Raw genomic sequence first — 17,756 nt, forward strand, 5'->3', positions numbered from 1 at the left:
TTCTGTCAAGAGGCAACGTAACAGTAATCTCAAAAGGAGGCAGAGAATCGTTTTGAGGAACAAAACCAAGAAAGGAAAAAAATTCGAAGAGGCAGAAAAATGTTCAATTTCTAGAAGCGCTAAATTTCCTAGGTTTTATTGCTTTGAAATCGTTTTCTCAATTTAAGAAACTTTTCAGTTTGTCGTTCGATACATGTTGAATGAGACAGTGACCTATGGATATGTGTGTGAAGATAAATTCGAATTTAAAATTGCGGCAGAGGCCTTAGCCGAGACACAAACCAGCACCTTCAATGTAATTTTAAATTCGAATTTAATTTTTTAAATTCGAATTTAATTTTACAAATATATCATTTTTTTGAAAACGCTAAGAATTTTTAAATGGAATTTGATAGAATTCGTTAAAGACGGCCCTGAGTATCCTTAATTTGAACAAATTTCATCACAAAAATAACTTAGAAACCGGCAAAATTAAAATTTTGTTTAACAAAAAAGGGACCATTGTGCGAAAACCGTTCGGGGTTCCAAAACGAAACTACCACCATTGGATAGGTCTTAGTGCGTACTATTCAAATTCGAAATAATTTCATTAGAAAAGTATTTCAGAAAGCGGAAAATTGAAAAATATTTTCCGGGTGAATTTACACAGGTGAGACCACTGTGCGAAAACGGTTCGGGGTTCCAAAACTACCACCATTGGATAGGTCTTAGTGCGTACTATTCAAATACGAATACTTTTCTAATTAAATTATTTCGTATTTGAATAGTACGCACTAACCCCTATCCAATGGTGGTAGTTTCGTTTTGGAACCCCGAACGGTTTTCGCACAGTGGCCTCGTTGATTTAAATTAACTCTGAAAATATTTTTCAAATTTCCGCTTTCTGAAATACTTTTCTAATGAAATTATTTCGTATTTGAATAGTACGCACTAACCCCTATCCAATGGTGGTAGTTTCGTTTTGGAACCCCGAACCGTTTTCGCACAGTGGTCTCACCTGTGTAAATTCACCCGGAAAATAATTTCCAATTTTACGCTTTCTGAAATACTTTTCTAATGAAATTATTTCGTATTTGAATAGTATGCACTAACCCCTATCCAATGGTGGTAGTTTCGTTTTGGAACCCCGAACCGTTTTCGCACAGTGGCCCCGTTGATGTAAATTCACTCGGAAAATATTTTTCAATTTTCTGCTTTCTGAAATACTTTTCTAATGAAATTATTTCGAATTTGAATAGTGCGCACTAAGACCTATCCAATGGTGGTGGTTTCGTTTTGGAACCCCAAACGGTTTTCGCACAGTGGCCCCGTTGATGTAAATTCACTCGGAAAATATTTTTCAATTTTCTGCTTTCTGAAATACTTTTCTAATGAAATTATTTCGTATTTGAATAGTACGCACTAACCCCTATCCAATGGTGGTAGTTTCGTTTTGGAACCCCGAACCGTTTTCGCACAGTGGTCTCATTTGTGTAAATTCACCCAAAAAATATTTTCCAATTTTCCGCTTTCTGAAATACTTTTCTAATGAAATTATTTCGAATTTGAATAGTGCGCACTAAGACCTATCCAATGGTGGTGGTTTCGTTTTGGAACCCCGAACGGTTTTCGCACAGTGGCCCCGTTGATGTAAATTCACTCGGAAAATATTTTTCAAATTTCCGCTTTATTTTCTAATGAAATTATTTCGAATTTGAGTAGTGCGCACTAATCCCTATCCAATGGTGGTAGTTTCGTTTTGGAACCCCGAACCGTTTTCGCACAGTGGTCTCACCTGTGTAAATTCACCCGGAAAATAATTTCCAATTTCCCGCTTTCTGAAATACTTTTCTAATGAAATTATTTCGAATTTGAATAGTACGCACTAACCCCTATCCAATGGTGGTAGTTTCGTTTTGGAACCCCGAACCGTTTTCGCACAGTGGCCTCACCTGTGTAAATTCACTCGGAAAATATTTTTCAAATTTCCGCTTTCTGAAATACTTTTCTAATGAAATTATTTCGAATTTGAGTAGTGCGCACTAATCCCTATCCAATGGTGGTAGTTTCGTTTTGGAACCCCGAACCGTTTTCGCACAGTGGTCTCACCTGTGTAAATTCACCCGGAAAATAATTTCCAATTTCCCGCTTTCTGAAATACTTTTCTAATGAAATTATTTCGAATTTGAATAGTACGCACTAACCCCTATCCAATGGTGGTAGTTTCGTTTTGGAACCCCGAACCGTTTTCGCACAGTGGCCTCACCTGTGTAAATTCACCCGGAAAATAATTTCCAATTTTCCGCTTTCTGAAATACTTTTCTAATGAAATTATTTCAAATTTGAATAGTGCGCACTAATCCCTATCCAATGGTGGTAGTTTCGTTTTGGAACCCCGAAAGGTTTTCGCACAATGGTCCCTTTTTTGTTAAACAAAATTTTAATTTTGCCGGTTTCTAAGTTATTTTTGTGATGAAATTTGTTCAAATTAAGGATACTCAGGGCCGTCTTTAACGAATTCTATCAAATTCCATTTAAAAATTCTTAGCGTTTTCAAAAAAATGATATATTTGTAAAATTAAATTCGAATTTAAAAAATTAAATTCGAATTTAAAATTACATTGAAGGTGCTGGTTTGTGTCTCGGCTAAGGCCTCTGCCGCAATTTTAAATTCGAATTTATCTTCACACACATCCTATGGATTTAGTCCTTTTGTACAAAAACTAACTTTCCACTGTACAACAATTTCAGGAATTATTTCAATTTTCCAAAAAATGCCATATATATTCAAATATGAACTTTCAACTTGAGGCAAATCAGCCCACTGTGCTCTGAACTTCTATTTTTTCAATAGTCTTAAACGTGAGGCATAATATTGTTGAAATTATTCAAATTTTTTGATTTAATTTGAGGCAGTCGTGTAGCTTTAATCCTCACTTAGGAAACTCAGAACAATTTAATGATCAAGACAATAATCGGCATTTCCTTTTTAATATTCATATATTTTCCAGCATTAATAAAAATCTTAAATAATTTTCAAATCAATATAGGTGAATGGTTCCTGATTGTTCCAACCGATTTGTATTTGAATTAAAATTCCTCCTTGAGGCAAACATTTACTTTCATGAATTTTTGTTTATTTTTCACAGCATGAGAAAGTCCCACATATGAGCCACAGTCTCATATGAGCATGACCACAAATTCCAATTTTTTTTTTCGTGTACCACTGTACCTTGGTTTGCAGTCAGAATTATGTTTGGGCTTTCAAATGCAAATTAACGTACATTTAACATTTTGTTACGGCAACAGAGACAGTTAAAAACCAAAAGTAAAGTGAGTGTTGCTGAGATAAAATGATTCGCCGACTAATACTCTTTAAAAGTGAGCGCAATCATAAAAAGCACCCTTCTTCAGATACTTAAATCTCTTCTTTTTTTCCACAAACCGAGAGGCATAGAAATAATATTTACATTCTTTTTTTTTTTTTTTTGATGTATGTATGTCTGTGCGACAATTATAATAGCAACACACTGACTTGTACTCTTTACAAGTGTGCTATATTTTCTTGAGTCATTTCTGTTTCTCTAAAACTCTAATTCAATGTGCAGCAACCTTCAAAAAAGGTAAACATTAAATCACTGTTCTCTTAAGCGCATGAGAACTTGTTCTCAAAGATCGTTCTCTTAAATTATTTGTTTACATTCCACTGTCCCCACCATAGACCCTTTAATAGATAGATGATCCACTATTCTCTTAAAAAAAAATGTGTCAGTTCCAAAAATTAATTTTCTGACATTTCGTTTTGATTTTTTCGTAAAGAGTCAGTCCCAAACATTAATTTTCGTGCATTTGCTTTTGTGTTGCTCGTAAAGAGCAATGCTGCTCAAAATTAAAATTCGTATTTTCGCGATTTTGGTCACAATTTTTGGTTCAAATATGAACTTCTAATATATTAATTTATTTATAAATCCTCTGTTGCATCATACACGATCTAATTTTGTGTAAAATTGGCAAACTACAAAAAGGAAAACGAAAGAGATTGTAAGCGTGCTCTTATTTTTCTCGTTTATTCTTAATCTTCGGAACTGTCAAAAATAGTTTGACACTCATGGCTCATCTATTTAAAGTCTATAGTCTATGGTCCCCACATGTAAATATTTGATGGGATAATTGTTATACCAACTGCAAAGGGACAGAACAAAATGCAAAACAAGCCACCGCCAAATTTTGCATCAGCCGACAGACGAAAAATCCCGGTTGGGTGCAAAAACAATGTATGTAGGTATGTGAACCAGAAAAAATATTGTTGGTTGACTATTTACACCAACAATGCCAGTAAATAAATTTTGGACCAAATTTATAACTGTTATTTTCTCTTCCAAAATCTATTTAAATTTTTATTTTCGTTTTGCTTATATTTTGTGTCGCAAGAAGGGACAGTGACAGATTTAATGCACAGTATGGGACAGAGAAGGGCCAATGTATGCACATATATCTTTCCACACTCAAATAAAAATGATAACGTACATACCTTTTCTCCAACTTGCTTGGGCCTGTATTTAATTTTTATGATGTATATTCCTTTCTAATGCTGGTTTTCACAAAAAGACGGATCACAAGGACCATATGTTGGGGCCTAATCCCAACTCTCCGGCCTTAGTCAAACAACACTTGGAGATGCCCGAATGGATTGTACTTTCCTCTGGTGTAACACTATTTGTAATGGGCAAAAATTAACTCACTCTCGAAGGGGCAGATCACTACTGGTGTGATAGTCTTTTTGAGCCACAAATGGCCCCCGGGGCAGATAATATCGATTGCCTTGCCAAGCTTACAAGAAAAAGAATCTTTGATGTTTCAATTGTAGTAATTCAATTGGTTTATTTGTGACACTTTCACACTTATATTTATGACTTATCCAACACTAACTATATCTGTCACTTAATGTTTGCCGTCGTTGCCGATTTCTGATTAGAGTTGTTCTGTTTAATTATTTACAAACTTTCACTGATTGGTTTTACTTTTCGTACACCGACGATGGTTGAGCTTCGTGTTCTATGATAATTTGTTCTTAACTACTGCTTCTATTATTCTTTCTCTCATCTCCTCTTCTCTTTAGACTACAGTGATCCCTTCGGATCACCCAACGGCGGCAAACAATGGTGAGGAGGACGAAACGTTCACGCAATTAGGGATGCCCCTTAAAGGCAATATTTGGTATCGCATAACGAAAAGGTGTTCACACTTATTCGTGCGTGAACAATAATTTTTTGGCAAATTGTATTATAACTTGGTGGGGAATGATCCAAAACAACAATTGAAAACGTTTATTTGATTTAAAATGTATTATTAAAGAAAAGTCAACGTGAAAACATGGCCATTTTTGAGCGATAATACCAACCCAGCAAAGAAAGCGTCGCCAAAAAAGTAATGAAAATGTTCTTTTTGGATCCGGAAGTGGTGCAAAATAGCGACGAATTTAACATGGGCTTGTCATAGGACGGAAGTCCTCCATTTCAACAGCCGTTGCACTGAATTTGCATCACTTCTTTAGGTGTGATCCGAATTCAATGTTTTGGATGTAAATTAAAAAATTCTGTGGTATTTTGTCAAATAATTTTTTAATTTTAATTAATTTTTTATAATTTTTAATGGATTCTAACGCTTGTCGGAAACGTTTGATCTCCAATATTTTTAAAAATTTACAATTTTTTCAGATTGGATTTAGCATTTTTTTTCGACAAAATTTAAATGATTTGTACCATTTTATGAATTCTTACTCTTTTTTTAACCTATTTGAAACAAAAAAAGGTAAAATTATCCATTAAAAGTATGAAAAATCCATGTTATAAAAAATTGAATTAAAAGAACTTCTTGGGTAGTTAAAATAAAGAACATCATTGGGAGTGCATTTTCTGGAATTGCTTTTACAGTTGTGCCTTTGGAAGAACTTCCAAATTTTTTTGCTGGGAACATAATACCGGCTTTAAAGGTAAAAATGAAATTAAGTTCAAAATTATTTGCTAATAAAAATGCATATTTACTTCTATTTCTAAATACGATACATTTAAATGCATTTAAACTGGTATTAAATGCTAGTAAAAAATAGTTCATGTCTAAATAAATTTTTCGAAGTTTCATTGTAAAAATATAATATAGCAATCTGTACTGTCGAACATCTTTTCGGAATTTTTGGAATATATGTAAAAAAAAAGTAAAAAAAATTTATAATATTGAATAATTTCTTCAAAATTGTACTACAGAAAAAGGTGCTCAGAACTAAAAAATGTCGTGGAAGTGAGAAAGATGTGAGGGAATATGCAATCAGGCAGAAATAATTTTTTTTTGAGCAAAATCTTCTTTGGGAGAAAATTCTTCCAAGCATATTATATTTTTGGGCTCAAAATTCTCCTGCAAATTATGTTTAAAACATATGTTAGAGGAGCGATTTTTTGAGAGTGTAGATACTATAATTCTAAGGCACAAAAATGGAATAAGAATTAACTAGTATCAAAAGCCAACAACCACAGGACGATTGATAAATTTCAACTCTAAACATCATAGACGAATCATAATGAATACGGCTACAAATTTTATAAGAAGAGTACACTGTTAGAAAAATATGGTTTTCATATGTTCCTATATAAACAAAATGTGTTTCGGGCACAATTTTTAAACACAATATATTTAAGTGCAAACATGTAATGTTCCTAAAATAACACTAAATGTTTGGGACACATATGTTAATATGTTAGAATATATTATGTTTAGGGCATGAATGTTTCATAAAAATAATATGTGTGAATGTAAACATATATAAATTTACAAATTTCGAGTAAACATATATATGTTGTGATATTTTATTTAGAGAGCGACAGAGAGAGAGAGAGTATAGAAAAAGAAATAGAGATGGAAACAGGGAGGGTTGACGAAAGATATCAACATAACACAGCGAGAGAATCAAAAGAGAGCAATTTCTGTGAAACCGCTTGTATGTTGTTTTGGAAAACTGTTTTATGATAAGGCCAAAAATTTGATATGCTTAAGTTTAAATATTATTTATTTTGAATATTAGAATGAGTATTCGTAGTAAAGAGAATAGACATTCGGAACCAAGAGAATAGACATTTGAAAAAAAAACAGCATGTGTTTTCGCCTTGAGAGCAGCATTTTATGTATGTGTGGACATGTGTTTTGTTTATCATTTTGGCACTATGGGCACAGTTTTTTGCTTGGTTCGTTAAAAGAAATCGGAACGTGCGAGGAGTAAGTCAAAATATTCAGGCAAAAGAAATTAAAAAAAACACGGTGGAAAATCTACAAAAATTACAAAGGATCTTCATAAAAATAACGAAAGGGGGCACTATACTCTTTTTAGAGTTGGGACAGTAAAATGAAAAAAGGAGGAAATAGTGAAAAATTAAACAGTAAAATGTATAAAAACAAAGTTTAGTTCCTCTTTATTAATAAGTAGTCCAAGAGGAGTTGACGGACATCTTCAAATATATAAGCGGGCATTAACTTCGAGTTTTACAACTAAAACAATTGAAAAAGTTTATTTTCTTTAAAATGAATGAAAGGCGATAATGCCAACTTAATACCGGCCTTAAAGGTAAAAATTAAATTAAGTACAAAACACGATAAGTTTTAAATGCATTTAAAATTGTGTTAAATGCTAGTAAAAACTTTTTACGCCTAAATAAACTTACGTGTATATTTTAAAATTATGTATGTATGTTTATACCCGACTCCACGTTCTTCTTTTGTTAGAGTTTTTGAATTCCTTCAAAAATTTCAAACTTTTATGCCAAAAACATTTTTTTGTTACAAAATTGTTATTTTTGCAATAAAAAATAATATTTTATCCAAAAGCTCGGTCCATTTCGTTTATATTAAGTACTGTTCTTTTCTGACTGTAAATCTTTAATAACCCACATTTCGAAGTTTCATTATAAAAATTTAATATAGTATAAAATTAAATGTGTAAATTAAAAAACAAAAATGGTTCGGTCGGAGCAGGGATTGAACCCACGACCCTTTGCATGCAAGCAGACATGCTAACCACTGCTCCACGTGGCCAACAAATGTATGTTTGTGTTAAATAATGTTTGCATGGGCTCGTGGGCGCTGCAAACTATGCTATATAAATGCAACTTATAACGATAATTGTCTACTGGTGACTATAACAGCTACGTAGCCCAGTGGATAGTGTGTTGGCTTACAAAGTGTGTGGTCATCGGTTCGATTCTCCGTCCAGGCGAAAGGTAAAATTTAAAAAATTATAAAATTGAATAATTTCTTCAACATTATTTGTATTACAGAATAAGGTGCCAAGAACTAAAAAGATTCGTGGAAATGAGCACAATTCTTCTTTGGGGAAAATTCTTCCAAGCATATACTATTTTTGGGCTCAAAATGCTTCCAAACATAAAATATGTTCGCATAAAACAAACATATTAATTTTTCGGCAGTATCCAATAATATATGAGCTTCATGCAAAATATGTTTGGAACATATGTTAGAAAAGCGATTTTTTTTAGAGTGCACTGTTAGAAAAATAAGTTATTCATATGTTCCGATATAAACAAAATGTGTTTCGGGCACAATTTTTAAACACAATTTATTTAAGTGCAAACATGTAATGTTCCAAAACTAACACTAAATGTTTGGGACACATATGTTAATATGTTACAATATATTATGTTTGGGCATGAATGTTTCATAAAAATAATATGTGTGAATGTAAACATATATACATTTACAAATTTCGAGTAAACATATATATGTTGTGATATTTTATTCAGAGAGCGAATTAGAGTGAGAGAGTATAGAGAAAGAAATAGAGATGGAAACCGGGAGGGTTGACGAAAGATATCAACATAACACAGCGATAGAATCAAAAGAGAGAAATTTCTGTGAAACCGCTTGTATGTTGTTTCGGAAAACTGTTTTATGATAAGGCCAAAAATTTGATATGCTTAAGTCTAAATATTATTTAATTTGAATATTAGAATGAGTATTCGTAGTAAAGAGAATAGACATTCGGAACCAAGAGAATAGACATTTGAAAAAAAACAGCATGTGTTTTCGCCTTGAGAGCAGCATTTTATATATGCGAGTTTATCATTTTGGCATTATGGGCACAATTTTTTTCTTGGTTCGTTAAAAGAAATCGGAACGTACGAGGAGTAAGTCAAAATATTCAGACAAAGGAAATTAAAAAAGAAACGGTGGAAAATATACAAAAATTACAAAGGGATCTTCATAAAAATAGCGAAAGGGCACTATACTCTTATTAGAGTTGGGGCAGTAAAATGGAAAAAGGAGGAAACAGTAAAATGTATAAGAACAAAGTTTAGTTCCCCTTTATTAATAAGTTGTCCAAGAGGACTTGACGCACACCATCAAATATAAAAGCATGCATTACGTTCGAGTTTTGCAGCTAAAACAATTGAATAAGTTTATTTTCTTTAAAATGAATTATTAAAGAAAAGTAAAAGGCAAAACAGGGTTATTTTAGAGCGATAAAGCCAACTTAATACCGGCCTTAAAGTTAAAAATGAAATTAAGTACAAAACACGATAAGTTTTAAATTAAAATGGTGTTAAATGCTAGTGAAAACTGTTAGCGCATACATAAATGTATATGTATATTATAAAATTATTTATGTATGTTTATACTCGACTCCACGTTTTTCTTTTGTTAGAGTTTTTGAATTCCTTCCAAAATTTCAAACTTTTATACCAAAAACAGGTTTTTGTTACAAAGTTGTTATTTTTGCAATAAAAAAAATTATATTTTATCCAAAAGCTCAATCCTATCGTTTATATCAAGCATTGCTTCTAACTGTAGATATTTAATAACCCACATCTCGAAGTTTCATTATAAAAATTTTATATAGTATGTTGGAGCGTTATTGTAGATTCAAATAGAACTTTATTTGTAAAATATCTTGTTGAGTTCTTTTTATGAATTTGTATCTTAAATGTTGAATTAAAATTTGAAATACATATGAGCTCTGTTAACTAACAAAGTATATTGTAACGTATTTGTGGATTTCATTAGAAGATAGATAAACATTGTAATACAACACTGACAGCTATCGGCGAAATGTCAAAATGAAATAAAAGAAGTTAGTTGCCTTTACAACCGAAACCAACAAGACGTGTTTTTCTGATTTCATAAAATTTTAGTTGTCCGCCAATTTTAATTTTTATATTTTTTGAAAACGCCTTAAAAAAGCTTAAGGCTCAACATTTTGGCGCCCGAGCAGGGACAATAAACTAAAAATTATTAAATAATTCTGATAAATTATTTCAAAATTATTATCAACTTGTAATTTATTGCAAGTCACTTTCAGTTTAAAACACTTGTAGTTGGTATTCGCAAAATCGTGCATTTACCTCGTGTTATTGTACCAATACCACGTCGCTGTCGTTGTCGTAATTGTTATCCACGAACTCAGGAAAGTGATTCGTCAGAAACAGAGGTAAACGTGTAATAAAGATTATTTGTGTAACAACCCTAAAATCTGTAATTTGATCAGGTTTTAGAGATATTCGAAATATAATCGAAAATTTAATCCGCATTAAGCGAGTTGAACAAATAATACTGATTACACTTGAGTGAATTCGCATATATTTAACTATATTGGATGAATGCCTCAGAGGAACAAACTCCAAAGAGAAAATAAACAAGTATATACGGCCGTAAGTTCGGCCAGGCCGAAGCTTATGTACCCTCCATCATGGATTGCGTAGAAACTTCTTCTAAACACTGCCACCCACAATCGAATTACTTAAGTTGCGGTAACGCTTGCCGATGGCAAGGTATCTTAAAACCTCCTAACACCATCTTCTAAATTGTATGTAAGTCCATACGTGGTATATATTAAATCAAAAAAGATCGATCCAATACGTGTATAATTCAGTTTGACAAAGTAGACATAAAATTTTGACAAAATTTTCTACAGAAATAAAATTTTAACAAAATTTTCTATAGAAATAAAATTTTCACAAAATTTTCTATAGAAAGAAAATTTTGACAAAAATGTCTACAGAAATAAAATTTTAACAAAATTTTCTATAGAAATAAACTTTTGACAAAATTTGTTATAGAAATAAAATCTTGGTAGATTATTTTTGGCTCGATTTCTATAAAAGAAAATTTTGACAAAAATGTCTACAGAAATAAAATTTTAAAAACATTTTCTATAGAAATAAACTTTTGAACAAAATTTTCTATAGAAATAAAATTTTGACAATGATGAAAATTTTATTATGAACCGAATAAAATTTTAACAAAATTTTACTATAGAAATAAAATTTTGACAAAATTTTCTATAGAAATAAAATTTTCGTAGATTCTTTTTGGCTCTAGTGGCAACCATGATTATGAACCGATATGGACCAATTTTTGTGTGACTGGACCAATTTTTGTGTGATTGGACCAATTTTGGTATGGTTGTTAGCGACCATATACTAACACCACGTTCCTAATTTGAACCGGATCGGATGAATTTTGCTCCTCCAAGAGGCTCCGGAGGTCAAATCTGGAGAACATTTTATATGGGGGCTATATATAATTATGGACCGATATGGACCAATTTTTGAACGGTTGCTAGAGACCATATACCAATACCATGTACCAAATTTCAGCCGGATCAGATGAAATTTGCTTCTCTTAGAGGCTCCGCAACCCAAATCTGGGGATCGGTTTATATGTGCGCTATATATAATTATGGACCGATGTGGACCAATTTTTGCACGGTTGCTAGAGACCATATACCAATACCCTGTACCAAATTTCAGCCGGATCAGATGCAATTTGCTTCTCTTTGAGGCTTCGCAAGCCAAATCTGGAGATCGGTTTATATGGGGGCTATATATAATTATGGACCGATGTGGACCAATTTTTGCATGATTGTTAGAGACCATATACCAACACCATGTACCAAATTTCAGCCGGATCGGATGAAATATGCTTCTCTTAGAGGCTCCACAAGCCAAATCTGGGGATCGGTTTATATGGGGGCTATATATAATTAAGGACCGATATGAACCAATTTTTGCATGGTTGTTAGAGACCATATACCAACACCATGTACCAAATTTCAGCCGGATCGGATGAAATATGCTTCTCTTAGAGGCTCCACAAACCAAATCTGGGGATCGGTTTATATGGGGGCTATATATAATTATGGACCGATGTGGACCAATTTTTGCATGGTTGTTAGAGACCATATACCAACATCATGTACCAAATTTCAGCCGGATCGGATGAAATTTGCTTCTCTTTGAGGCTCCGCAAGCCAAATCTGAGGATCGGTTTATATGGGGGCTATATATAATTATGGACCGATATGGACCAATTTTTGCATGGTTGTTAGAGACCATATACCAACACCATGTACCAAATTTCAGCCGGATCGGATGAAATATGCTTCTGTTAGAGGCTCCACAAACCAAATCTGGGGATCGGTTTATATGGGGGCTATATATAATTATGGACCGATGTGGACTAATTTTTGCATGGTTGTTAGAGACCATATACCAACATCATGTACCAAATTTCAGCCGGATCGGATGAAATTTGCTTCTCTTTGAGGCTCCGCTAGCCAAATCTGGGGATCGGTTTATATGGGGGCTATATATAATTATGGACCGATGTCGACCAATTTTTGCATGATTGTTAGAGACCATATACTAACACCATGTACCAAATTTCAGCCCGATCGGATTAAATATGCTTCTCGTAGAGGCTCCACAAGCCAAATCTGGGGATCGGTTTATATGGGGGCTATATATAATTATGGACCGATATGGACCAATTTTTGCATGGTTGTTAGAGACCATATACCAACACCATGTACCAAATTTCAGCCGGATCGGATGAAATATGCTTCTGTTAGAGGCTCCACAAGCCAAATCTGAGGGTCCCTTTATATGGGGGCTATACGTAAAAGTGGACCGATATGGCCCATTTTCAATACCATCCGACCTACATCGATAACAACTACTTGTGCCAAGTTTCAAGTCGATAGCTTGTTTCGTTCGGAAGTTAGCGTGATTTCAACAGACGGACGGACGGACATGCTTAGATCGACTCAGAATTTCACCACGACCCAGAATATATATACTTTATGGGGTCTTAGAGCAATATTTCGATGTGTTACAAACGGAATGACAAAGTTAATATACCCCCATCCTATGATGGAGGGTATAAAAAGGTTATACACACAAAAATTCAACCGACTAATAGAACATTACTTGTTTTAATACCAATCCTTCTCCTTTCGTATGTATTCATCAAATCATTTACAATTAACGCACAATTCGTCTGTGAAAATTTGTTAGTTTTTTGTTGTTGAAAAATTAATTTAATTTTCTTTTTTGCTTTGTTATTTTTTGATAATTTCACAAGTTGTTTTTTGCTGTTGTTATCACTCTTACAGATTCAATACCGATTCGTTACTATTGTCATTTGATCGATTGCTTTAGTTGTGCTGATTGACATATGCACATGAGTGCAACTATCAATGCCGTATCACTCATCATTGTTGAATGAGAGAATTTGATCAGATGGTTTTGTACTCATTGTTGAAGTAAATTGAGTCTTTACTAAATGTCATTGTCTCGATTGCTTTGAAAGAATTCGGCTTGTAGATAAAGAGATGCAACTTTAACACAACAGCTTAAAGAAATATAATAACAAGCAACTAAAGAATTGTGTGAGATTCTATTGCTAAGATTTTAATGGAGAAGAGAGTATAATATAACTGTTTATTGATTGTTGATTAAAGAGAAATTCATGTTTATTATCTTGTCAATATTGAAATTTGTGTTTGTCAGCTGATTCGGATTATAAAGTGTGTGCCAATATTTATTTCACTATTTCTTTTAACTACATCGTTTATTGTTACAAGTGCTTATTAGATTACATTTGCATTTTTTTGTTTTTATTGTGTTCACCGATTATCAAATATAAAAATATTTATCAAATATGGCTGGTGGTAAAAAACACCAAACTGCTCCAGGATCAAGCAATTTGATACCGTTGATTCAGAGGAAAGCCAAAATTGTTGAAAATATTACTCGAATTAAAAAATCTATTATGGAGAAAACTATCTCTTTCAATCCCTATGAAATAGATTGTCGTTTGGAAATTCTTAAAGATTATATAGCCAATGCAATGGCTCTTCAGTCAGAGATAGAGATTCTCGACCCTACTAACAACGATAGAGCTGATCTTGAAGATTTATGTGTGTCCACAAAATCTCTGTTATTGAGTCTTCAAATACCGAACACTAGATCAAGTTTCGGGGATAATTCCCTTATGCAAACACACCAGTCAAAGCTACCAAATATGAGATTGCCTAAATTCAGCGGAAAATATTCCGAATTTAAAAATTTTATGAGCCTTTTTGAGAATTTAATTCATAACGATCCAACGTTAACCAACATTGAAAAATTTAATCACTTAATGTCATGTTTATCTGACGAAGCTTTAGGTACCGTGAAAGCTTTTCAGATCTCTGAAGAAAATTATTCAAAGGCCCCGGCAAGTTTAAAAAAGGTCTATGATAACGATTGTTTGATTTTCTTAAAAAATATTTCCAAACTTTTTAATCTGCCAGAGATCAGTAAACCTTCAGCAGCAGCTCTCAGAAATATGATTGATACTGTATCAGCTTTATACGACTCACTTTTGTCCATTGGCGACGATAAAAAGATTTCAAATGCCATCTTAATTCACTTAGTGATGTCAAAAGTTGATCCATTAACCAAATCTAAGTGGGAAGAGCAATTAGATTTTGAAAAGCTTCCGCTTTGGTCGGATTGCGAGGCAATGTTGAATAGGAGATATCAACACATTGCTGCGGATGAATCTTCCGATTCAAAGAATAGGATTTTCAAAACCCGCACCGATTATGGGCATACGGAGAATATGAAAACTTCTTTAGGCGGTATTAAGACCAAGAAGTTAATTGACAATTGTTTGTTTTGCAAATCTGTTGATCATAAAATCGACAACTGCTCAAAGATTCGATTTTTTAAAAAGTGTACCTGCATTCATAAATTGTCTAAAAAAGGGTCATACCGTGTCCAGATGTAATGCTCAAAAATTCAGAGTTTGTAACTTATCACATCACCAATTACTTCATCGCTATGAATGCGAATCGCAAGTACCAAGAGGAAGTGAGATATCTTCACATGATCTTCCATCAGATCAACCTTCTACATCTCGAGCTTCTGTAAACCATGCTGGCTCAGAAGCAAATATAATTCTTGCTGCTGTGGTCGTTAAAGTGAAAACATTTTCCGGATAGTATGTTCTAGCTAGAGCACTTTTAGATTCCGGTTCTCAGGCAAACTTGATTACGGAAGATCTTGCCCAGAAAATCCGATGAGAGACGGCAAGATTAGATATTAGCTTGGTCGGTGAAATGCCAACACTTTCGAAATCGCGAGTCGAATTGTCTATTATGTCGAGAATTAACTCGAAGCTTCGAGTTGTGTTCGACGCTTCCTGTCGAAATTCTTCAGGAGAATCTCTCAATGATTTATTGATGGTGGGACCCACTGTTCAGGAAGATTTATATTCAACATTGATCCTATTTCGTTTCCACAAATTTGTAATAACTGCTGACATTAAACAAATGTACAGGCAAGTATTAGTTAATGAGGACGATAGAAAATTTCAGTTGATTTTATATAGAAGAAATCCCTCAGAAGAAATTCGAACGTTTCGCTTAAATACTGTTACTTATGTAACATCCTCGGTTCCTTTTTGGCCATTAGATGCCTCACGTATTTAAGCCAATTGTACAAGGAGGCATTGCCAATCGGCGCAAATGTCATTCAAAAAGATTTTTACGTCGACGATTTGTTGACAGGTGCAGACTGCTATGAAGATATTATATCTATTAGAGACCAAGTGACTGAATGTGGAACGCCGTTCGGACTCGGCTATAAAAAGGAGGTCCCTTGTCATTGAGCTTAACATGGAATCGGGCAGCACTCAGTGATAAGAGAGAAGTTCACTCAGTGATAAGAGAGAAGGTCACAAGGACTGAATAGTCTAAGTGAGCCTGATACATCGGGCTGCCACCTAACGTAACCTAACCTAAGTGACTGAAATATTGGAAGCCGGTGGTTTTCACTTAACAAAATGGTTTTCAAACCATCCCAACGTTAAATGTGCCGATGGATCAGATATTTTATTATATACTGAATCTAATTCAGCAAAGAACTTGGGATACAGTGGATTCCAAAGAATGATATAGTGGATTCCAAAGAATGACAAGTTTCATTTGGACAACAACTTTCATGAACTTAAGGCGACAAAACGTAATATTTTATCAGTAGCCTCACGATTGTTCGATCCCCTTGGCCTACTGTGCCCACTTGTAACAAAGTCAAAGATGTTACTTCAAGAGCTTTGGATTCAAAAGTTGGATTGGGATGAATCAATACCTATGTATTTGGATTCCTTATGGCAGGATTTTAAATCTAATTTATCCCAACTTGATTCAATTCAAATTCCACGGTTTGTCCGCACATCAAGCTCTTTGATTATTCAAATTCACGGCTTCGCCGATGCCTCTATTCGAGCCAACGGTTGCTGCATCTATGTTAGAAGTTTTAGTGAAGAAGGGGTATTATCTCGACTTTTGACAGCGAAACCCAAGATAGCTCCCTTGAAAACTAAATCTTTGCCTAGGCTTGAATTGTGTGCCGCCCAAAGTTATGGAATCGTATTGGAAGGATGCTCAGTTTTCCATTTGAAAAAGTAGTTTTTTGGACAGATTCGGAAATAACTTTACATTGGGTTATGACGCACCCATCTACCCTCACCACATTTGTGTCGAATAGGGTTGCAGAAATCCAGGAATGGTCAGATCGTGTGGATTGGAGACACGTACCCGGTAAACTAAATCCAGCAGATATTGTTTCACGGGGTAGCAATGTTGCTGAGTTAGATCAGTCTATTTGGTTTGGCGGTCCTTCCTTTCTTCTCAAAGACGAGTCAGATTGGCCTGTTAATAATCATTTCGATTTAACAGAGGAACAAAAGCTGTTAGAAACAAGAAAATCAAAAATTCTTGTTGCAATTGGCAATCAGCCCAAAAACAATATATTGGAAATGGTTCAACAACATTCTTCGTTTGACAAGATCATGAGAATAATGTGCTACGTACTTCGATTTATAGATTCTTTGAAGAAGTATAAGATAGCACAAAGCAGAATACCTGGTGCCAAGGAAATGAAGTAGGCTTTTTATAGAATATCAGAAGTAATTCAAAGAGAATATTTTTCCAAATCCAAAAACTCGAAAAATCTCTTCTTCTTCCTTCGAATATTCAGAAATTAACACCATTTATGCACAATTTTACTGAAGGAAAAAGAAACTTTTCATTAATGAGTGTAGGTGGAAGACTACTGAATGCTCCATTGGATTTTAATACAAAATTTCCGATTTTATTACCTACGCGATCTTCACATAAAGAATTGTCACGCAGGAACCAGAGCATTAATTTCACTGTCGCGTGAAAATATTTGGGTGGTAAATGCTAGAGATGAGTGCAAAAAGGTTGTTCGAGACTGCGTTCATTGCTTCCGTTATAAGCCGAAGCTCATGACCCAGGTAATGGGAAATCTGCCCGCAGATTGATTGAGAGCATTACGCCCATTTTAGATAGTAGGGGTTGACTTTTGTGGTCCAGTTAATGTGTCCTTGCGAATAAGAGGTCGACCTCCACTAAAAATGTATCGAGC

The 17,756-nt window shown here is 33.9% G+C and overlaps 2 protein-coding genes across 2 annotated transcripts; both read left to right on the forward strand.

The window, feature by feature from the left end:
• The first annotated feature begins 15,463 nt into the window (after positions 1–15,463).
• Positions 15,464–16,774, forward strand: LOC142229674 (uncharacterized). Its single transcript, XM_075300260.1, has 3 exons — positions 15,464–15,645; positions 15,780–15,915; positions 16,319–16,774. Exons 1-3 carry the CDS (start codon positions 15,464–15,466, stop codon positions 16,772–16,774), a joined length of 774 nt encoding a protein of 257 aa, XP_075156375.1.
• Positions 16,775–16,812: 38 nt separating this feature from the next.
• On the forward strand, positions 16,813–17,253 carry LOC142229685 (uncharacterized). The gene has a single exon (XM_075300267.1). It carries the CDS (start codon positions 16,813–16,815, stop codon positions 17,251–17,253), a length of 441 nt encoding a protein of 146 aa, XP_075156382.1.
• Positions 17,254–17,756: the final 503 nt, after the last annotated feature.

Source organism: Haematobia irritans, chromosome 1, assembly GCF_050003625.1.
Source record: "Haematobia irritans isolate KBUSLIRL chromosome 1, ASM5000362v1, whole genome shotgun sequence".
Lineage (NCBI taxonomy): Eukaryota > Metazoa > Arthropoda > Insecta > Diptera > Muscidae > Haematobia > Haematobia irritans.